The sequence below is a fragment of the Nicotiana attenuata genome, unplaced genomic scaffold (assembly GCF_001879085.1).
Source record: "Nicotiana attenuata strain UT unplaced genomic scaffold, NIATTr2, whole genome shotgun sequence".
Classification (NCBI taxonomy): Eukaryota; Viridiplantae; Streptophyta; class Magnoliopsida; order Solanales; family Solanaceae; genus Nicotiana; species Nicotiana attenuata.
This window is the reverse complement of record NW_017675269.1, coordinates 5,928-14,165: the sequence shown is the minus strand read 5'-3', so window position 1 is coordinate 14,165 and position 8,238 is coordinate 5,928. Positions and strand designations below refer to the sequence as shown.

General features: G+C 40.3%; 1 protein-coding gene across 1 annotated transcript; it reads left to right on the top strand.

Moving 5' to 3' along the window:
• Positions 1 to 6,337: 6,337 nt before the first annotated feature.
• Positions 6,338 to 6,859, top strand: LOC109219883 (the record flags this gene model as incomplete). The annotated part of the gene is made up of 2 exons (XM_019384347.1): positions 6,338 to 6,372; positions 6,448 to 6,859. A coding segment is annotated over exon 2 (392 nt), but the record flags the coding sequence as incomplete, so codon positions are not given.
• Between the last annotated feature and the right edge of the window lie 1,379 nt (positions 6,860 to 8,238).

Here is an 8,238-nt window from a genome sequence, read left to right as displayed (position 1 = left end):
CAAATAACATAAACCCGTGCAGTTAAACCATATGCTAACAGAATAACAATTAATAGAAACTAAGTAGAAATTGACGGGAAGGGGCAACATGCTATAGGGGTACCAAAATAAAGAATCACAACAGTAGAGGAATTTAAACAGCTAGTACACTTTGAACCGGTAATAACAAGTAAACACGGCACATGAAAAATGCACGGCATCACCCTTCATGCTTTTGCTCTCAACCTCACAGGTAATCAATAATAGAAATGTGCACGGCATCACACTTCATGCTTTAACACTCGGCCTCACCAGATATACAATAATAGATACGTGCACGGCATCACCCTTCGTGCTTTAACACTCAACCTCACCATATGAAGAATAGAAATGTGAACGACATCACCCTTCGTGCTTTATCGCTCTTCCTCACCACATAAGTAATAGAAACGTGCACGGTATTACCCTTCGTGCTTTATCACTCTTCCTCACCATAAGAAACAACAGAAACAATAACTACCCGGCAAGGCATCATAATTAAACAACTTCGTCTCATCACTTAACTTCACAACATAAATATCAACTTGCACCAATATTCAACCAGTATCCAAAAACCAGGAAAAACATGATAAGACTTATTTAACATGAGTAATGACAAGTTTAAGCAGGAACAGTACGTATAAATAAACACAACGGTCACAAGTATAAGACTCACTCGCATGCTATGACCCGATAATAATATATAGATACTCGTCACCTCACCTATACGTCGTACTTAACAACTAAACATGTAGCAAATAAGGCAACAATACCTAATCCCTCAAGCTAAGGTTAGCCACAACACTTACCTCGATTCCACAGCCAAACTCAAGCCTCAAATACCGCTTTTCCCTTAGTTTCCACTTCCAATCCGCTCGTATTTATTCATAATTAACTTATTAACATCAATTAACACTAAAGAAACCAATTCCAATGCATAATTATAGATTTCCCATCACTTTCCCCAAAAAGTCAAAAGTCGACCCCGAGCCCGCTAGGTCAAAACTTGAAATTGACCTAAACCCGATTATCCATTCACCCCCGAGCCCAGATATACAATTAGTTTTGGATCCGACCTCAATTTGAGGTCTAAATCCCCAAATTTTGAAATTCCTAAATTCTACCTAAGAACACACAATTCCCCCATGAAAAGATCCTAGATTTTGTGATGAAATCTTGTAAAAAGATGAAATAGATTGAGAGAAATAAGTTAAGAAACATTTACCTATGATTTGGGGAAGAAATGGTCTTTGGAAAATCGCCTCTTGAAGCTTAGGGTTTGAAAATTTGAGAAATGAATAAAAAATCCCGAACAAAAACTCGTTTTGAACAGTTGTAGGTATCGCATTTGCGATCACCAGGTTTGCAATTGCGAACTCGCAAATGCGAAGCTTGGCCAGGCCTGCTGGCATCGCAAATGCGAACAAGTGTTCACAAATACGTCCTCTGTCCCAGTCGCAATTGCGACAATGAGCTTCGCAAATGCGAAGGTCCCCTTCCAAGCCCTCTAATCGCAAATGCAAAATATCTTCGCAAATGCGATGCTCGCATTTAGGAGCCAGACTTCGCAAATGCGAAGTCTGCAGACCTGCAACATACCAGAAATTTTTTCTTAAGTCCAAATCACTTCGTAGCCTATCCAAAACTCACCCGAGCCCTCGGGGCTCCAAACCAAACATGCACACAAGTCTTAAAACATCATACGAACTTGTTCATGCGTTCAAATCGCCAAAATAACACCTAGAACTATGAATTCAATACCAAAACACATGAAATTTCCAAGATAGTTTCAAACTTTCTATTTTCTCAACCAAAGGTCCGAATCACGTCAAATCACTTCCGTTTCTCACCAAATTTCACATATAAGGTTTAAATATCATAACGGACCTATACCGGTCTCCGGAACCAAAATATGGGCCCGATACCAACAATATCAAACATTATTCAATTTCTAAAAACCATTATATTTTCAGTTAACAATTTTCTTCAAAAATTCATTTCTTGGGCTAGGGACCTCGGAATTCAATTTCGGGCATACGCCCAAGTCCTATATTTTTCTACGGACACTCCGGGGCCGTCAAATTACGGGTTCGGGTCCGTTTACTCAAAATGTTGACCGAAGTCAACTTAAATTAATTTTAAAGGCAAAACTCAATATTTTTCTCAAATTTTCATGTAAAGGCTTTCCGAAAACATGCCCGGACTGCGCACGCAAATCTTGGAGAAAGAGAATGAGGTTTTCAAGGCCTCGGAATACTACGGAATCGGATTCTAAAATAAAAGATGACCCTTTGGGTCATCACAATTCTGTTTTTCTCGTTGCCAATCACGTCAGGGACATTCATATTTATATTACAGATTTGAATATTATTAGGTGAATTAAATTGAAAAATTTATTGGTGCTATTTGTATATCATGCCTCTTTACAATTTATAATTTTTAAAAATTAGCCTTTGAGATCTCTTATGTGTAAAAGACATATCTCTTACGTGTAAAAGTAAATCTCCCATGTGTAATAAAGAGGTAGGGTCATAAAACTAAAAACAAGTTCAAAAATTTATTATTGGGGTTTTTTTAGAAGCTTAAAAATTCATATATGGATTTTGTGATTTGTTGATTTTTTTAAATTAATTAATGATTATAGTTCATCGAAAATATTATTTTAAAGTTGTAGTTAAAATTTAAAGCTATTCAGTGAATTTTTGAGTTATTTGATGATATTTTTCGTGAGTTGAAGAAGACGAAATTTATTTTTTGTATACAATCGCATATACGGCAGTGAACTTAAAAGCATGGGTACTAAGTGCAATATGTACAACTTGGGATGTACTTTTATGCAAATCTCTCTTATCTTTCAATCCGTTTAATCAATTATTTTACACATTTAGCCATTTTGAGTGGGTAAATCATAATAGTGAACCTTAAAATTATTTATTTTAGTACCTGCCTTTTTCCTGTATCAGTATTTTAGAGCTTGTTTGGAAAGCCACCTTAGAAATAAATTTGGGTATAATTGAGTGTAATTACACAGCTTGGCATATTTGTTTGGCCAAGTAATTACTTGGTCAGCATAGAATTGGGTGTAATTAGAGGGGTGTAATTACACTTTCCAATTCTCAAGGGGGGATGGGGTGAGAATTGGTGGTAATTACATTGTGTAATTACAAGATTGTTTTTTAGTTTCTTTCCTTTTTGTTTTTATTTTAATTTATTTTCTTTATGACTTTTATTTCTTTATTTTAATTTTTTAATTTTATTTTTACTTTTTAATTTCTTTTGAAAATTTAAAATATATTTTTCTTTGTACATTATTTTTCTTTTATTTCTCTATCTTTACTTCTCGTGATTCCATGCAATTGCTTACTATATTTTATTTTTTATTTATTTTATTATTCTATTTTTTTAAACTACACCTCCTAATATTAGAAATAATGAATCATTAACAAACAAGGCATATAATGAGTGATGCAATTAAAGTGGAATTTCATTGTTGAATGTGGTTATAAACTTATTATGATTCATAATCTTAAGTTGTAGTGGAACATTATTATTATATATGTTGGAATTTGACACATGATAAACTATATATTTTTTTTTGAATTTTAAAATTGTGTTATATTCATGGTTCCAATTTAATTGTTTTAGTAGTATTGGCTCACATTGCATGTTGTCCATTTTTTTAGTTAGAATTGATAGATTAGTTTTGTCAAACATTTAAATAATGTTATGACATTATATTTGTAAATATTAATTTATTTATCAAACATGAATTCCATGATACTCTTACAAAACGTATATTTTTTATTTTTGTAAGTATTTAAACTACATATTGTTAATTTGAAAAATATATATAAAAATTATTTTTAAAATATTAGTTATAAATATATGATTACTAGTTAATGTATATTCACAAAAAAATATACATCTTAAATACCAAATATAATATCATTTATACTTATAAAAATTTATAGGTATATTTATTATATTAACTTTTAAGTTTTGATAATTATTTCATTTAAAATTTAATCTAACTGTATAATTATACTTGTGCAACCAAACAGTAAACTTGTAATTACACTATGACAAACAAACAGATCGTCGTAATTACACAACTGTGTAATTACTACACTAGTAATTACACCAATTCCAATTACCTGGTGGCTATCCAAACAGACCCTTAGAGTATAGACAATGACTTGAACCACCTCATTTACATTGTAATATATACAATCTAAGAAATTAAAATCAATAAAAAGGGACAAAAGCACACAAGCGGTCAAGGACTGTGTATTCTTTTTTATTTGTCAAATTCTTCTTTTGTAGGTTTATTATTTTCAGAATCAATTAGATATTTTCTCTCTTTACTTTTCTATGGCACGAAAAAAAGCGACGGTAATATTTGTCCACAGTTCATCCAATATTCGTTTTTTCTTTTGGTTTCTTTCTTTTGCTTATAAAATTGAAAAGCCGACATAAATCACACTTATAAATTAATAATATTCATTATTCCATTCTTTTAAAGTACCCCGATTGTAATTGAGAAAATAGTATTTTAGTAAAAAAAGGTATTAAAGTTTAAATGCGGTGTTTACCCTGGAATCCGGGTAACAATTGAATTTATATGGGGTTTTAAGGATCCGTGAACTAAAAGATACAAAAGGTTTAGATTGAGGAAAATAAAAGATAAAGACTCAACAATTGCTGTTAAAGTAAATAATCGCAGAATATAATATCGCTTAGAACAATTGTGCTTGATAGCGTACAAGAATTGAGAGAGATGGTACTGTAGTGTAATGATTTCCGATGCCCTCTTTATGGGGTCTTCTCCCCTTTTATACATTCTGATTAAGGGTAAAAATAAGGTAGGTAAATCAATTACATCGTGGATCCCTGTAATTACGCCTTAATGGCCTGAAGTGGTTGAGAAAATCACGTTTGGGCGAGATATCCGGCGACGCTTGGTTATCCGTTACGAGTCCGGCTTCCGACCTTGTGTGTTTCTCCATCCGGTGGTGACTCATATCGAGCTCTGCAACGGTCTCGAAATGACTTGACCTCGGTTGTAGACGTGGCCGTCGTTCTACCTTGCATCCAGGTCGGGTTCGATGGCCCCGACTTGCCCCGGACCGGACCCAACCCGGTCGGGCTCAAGCAAAAAAAAAGGGTATCACCCAATACAGATAGTCCCCTCGTTTATTAGAGAGTAATGATAATAAACGATATGATCGGTGACGTGATGCCCGTGACGTATGGCCATACGCCAGGTGAAAAAGCCATCGAGTACTTTGACCACGCCTGCTGCAGGCATTTAATGCTTCTCTTAATTATCTGTCGCTTCGTGTCTGTAACTTCGCGATTCGTGCCACCGCCTCATGGGAAAAGTATAAACGACCCTTCCAGGTTCAACATTTCTTATCTTTCTCAAATTTTGCGTTGGTTGTATTTTCTTTTCATCTCTTCGTAAAGCTTCAAGAAATGGCGAAAACTTCACAAAGTGTTCCTTCTAGACCAAGCTCGGCCGCGAGCCCCGCTAGATCTGATGAACCTGCGCCAGAACCCCCATTGAAAGCTTTCACACCGACTGGTTGCTCGGTATCTGCCGACTTCCAGGTTGAAAACCCATCATCGGTCCCGGGCCGCGGCGAACCGGCATCGGAGTATATTAGTCTAATCACTCCCGGTTGCCTAGACCGGGTGAGGGCTGAATGTAGATGGGAAGGGAAAGACCTGGTCGCCCCTTCCCGTGACGAGTCGATTATGACTCACGTTGAAGGATATCTTAGTGTATATACATATCCCTTCACCTTAGGCCCCTTAGAACCCATTATAGTGGAGTTCTGCCGGCGGTACGAGGTGACCTTAGGTCAGATCCACCCCTCGATGTGGCGGATCGTATATCTCTTTCGGTTTTTTGTTGAGAGAGTCGAGGGCGATTTTCCCTTTACCCTCGACCATCTTCTTCGACTATACAGCCCTCGAATATTTCGAGGGGGGTTAATAAAACTGGCCCGCCGGGCTAGCAAACCCCCATTCTCCAGCATCGATGAAGACAAAGATCGAGGCTGGATGAGCAGGTTTGTCCGGATCAGGACGTCCGACCTGATTCCGGCCGATTGCATGCCATTTTCGGAGAGGTGGAACCTCAAACGTAAGTATTTTCTCACTGTTCATCTTTTAGAGTGTGTTTTCCTCAACTTCTTCCTGAAACCCCCTTTTCTTGTGCAGCGGTGACCCAAACTCCAGCTGCCGTCAAGGATCTGGCCGGCTGGGTAAACAAGATAGTGGCCCAGCGGCCATATTCGGAGCGAAACTGGAAGGAAATCTCCAAAGGTCGGTGGGAGGCGAAAAACCATGGTAAGCCTTCTTTTTGACCGGTAGCGCATTTTTTCCTGTATATCGGGAATGCATCATAACCCTCGTGTTTTGCAGGCTTGCCCAAGGACGCGGAGATGAGGTCTTCAATACTATGCCCCCTTCCGGTTCCGGGAGAAAATAAAAGGCCCGGGGAGTCCGGTACGGACGAGCCTCAAAGGAAGACTAAGCGGACAAAAAGGGCCGCCCGCAAACCAAAAAGCCAAATCGTCTTGTCCTCCGAGGAAGAGGATGACAAAGAGGATGACGATGAGGAGCAGCCGGAGCTCGTCCGCCACCGGTCCATTCGACCGGACCCTGAGCCGGTGGACCATCCAGTTGAGGCTGCTCCCGAGGACGTGAGGGTTGAGGATGCTAGTGAACCCTCGGCCCCTGCGCGGGCATCCCCGGGTACTGATCACCCGGTTACGTCCCCCCCGATCTTCCTCGACTTGGGGGCAGCTGCCGGACGACATCCCGATGATGGGAGGTAGCTTCGAGACCTTTTTTGATGGGGTACCCTCCGCCAACACTTTCGGGCTCGAAACCCCCCGGAAAGACCCTCAGGCCGAATCAAGTGGGACTTCGGCCGTCAACAAGCTTGTCGATAGGTTTCCAGCTCCGAGCCTGGACCCGGACTGTAACAGGATAGTAACTTTTGCTATCCCCAAAGACGTCCGGGCTCTGGGGCCCCCGGTCGGGGTTGCAAGCTATCTTCATCACCTGATGACGGAGGAAGACCGGGCTGCAACCGAGGCTGTAGATTGGACATGCCTTTTCAACGAAGCCCAACAGGCGCAGCTCAAGGTACTTGCTTCTTCCTTTATTTCTAATATTTTTGCCTTGTGATTCAGTACTGACTCTTTAGACTTTTTCTTTGCAGGCATCGGTGCTATATCACTCGATGTTCCTCCGGATCAAGGACAAAATGGAGACGGAGCGAGAGGGGCGCCGGGTCCTTGAAGAAAAGCTGCTAGAAAGCCGGACCGGATTGGACCTTTTGAACAAAGAGCACGCGTCCTGTGCTATCCGGCTGGAGGAAGCGAAGAAAGAGCTTGGTTGTAAGCTAAGGGGGGTGCAAGCCGAGCTTAATCGGGTTAAGGCCGAGCTTGACGAGAGCAGAGCCGAACTTGATGAGAACAAAGCCGAACTGGAAGCCCGGGTGCAACAGTTGGAGTCGGAGAAGACTTCCCTTCGGAAAGAGGTTGCGGACTTGACGTTGGCCAATGAGGCTCGAGCCCTTGAAATTGAGCTATGGACCAATCAATTTCGGGAAGCTGAGGCTAAAGTTTCCCAAGCCGAGGAGACTGCCAACGATCTGGTGGCCCAATATAGGGCCGATGCTGATGCGGCCAACCAGCAGTCAGGAATGTTAGCCGAATATGCGAAGTGTCAGGCCCGGCTTGAAGTTCTTACCGAACTCCAACGTCGCGGTTTCGATCTTGCATCGGACGTCACCAAAACCGCCGAAGCTGAGGACGCTTCGAGAAGGGCGACGTTCCCCGAAGAATTCGAGGATGGCTCTGATTGACTCCGGGAATAGGCTAGGCTTTGTTTTGTTTTGACTCCGGGAATAGGCTAGGCTTTGTTTTGTTTTCCCCCCTTATGTAATTGCTCCGGTAGCGAGCTTTTTTATAAAACATTGCCCTTTGCCATCTATTGCTCCTTTTTCAATCTTGTTATTACTTTGCCTTTTTGGAACGATGGTAGTCCTTTATGTTCTTCGAAGTAGTCTCCGAGTGAATGTATTCGAACTCAGGTGAACTTCGACCTTTGGGTTTTCTCAAGGCAGTCCCCGAGTGAGTTGATTCGAGCTCGGGTGAAGTCTAACCCTTAAGTTTTTTCGAAGTAGTCCCCGAGTGAGTTTGG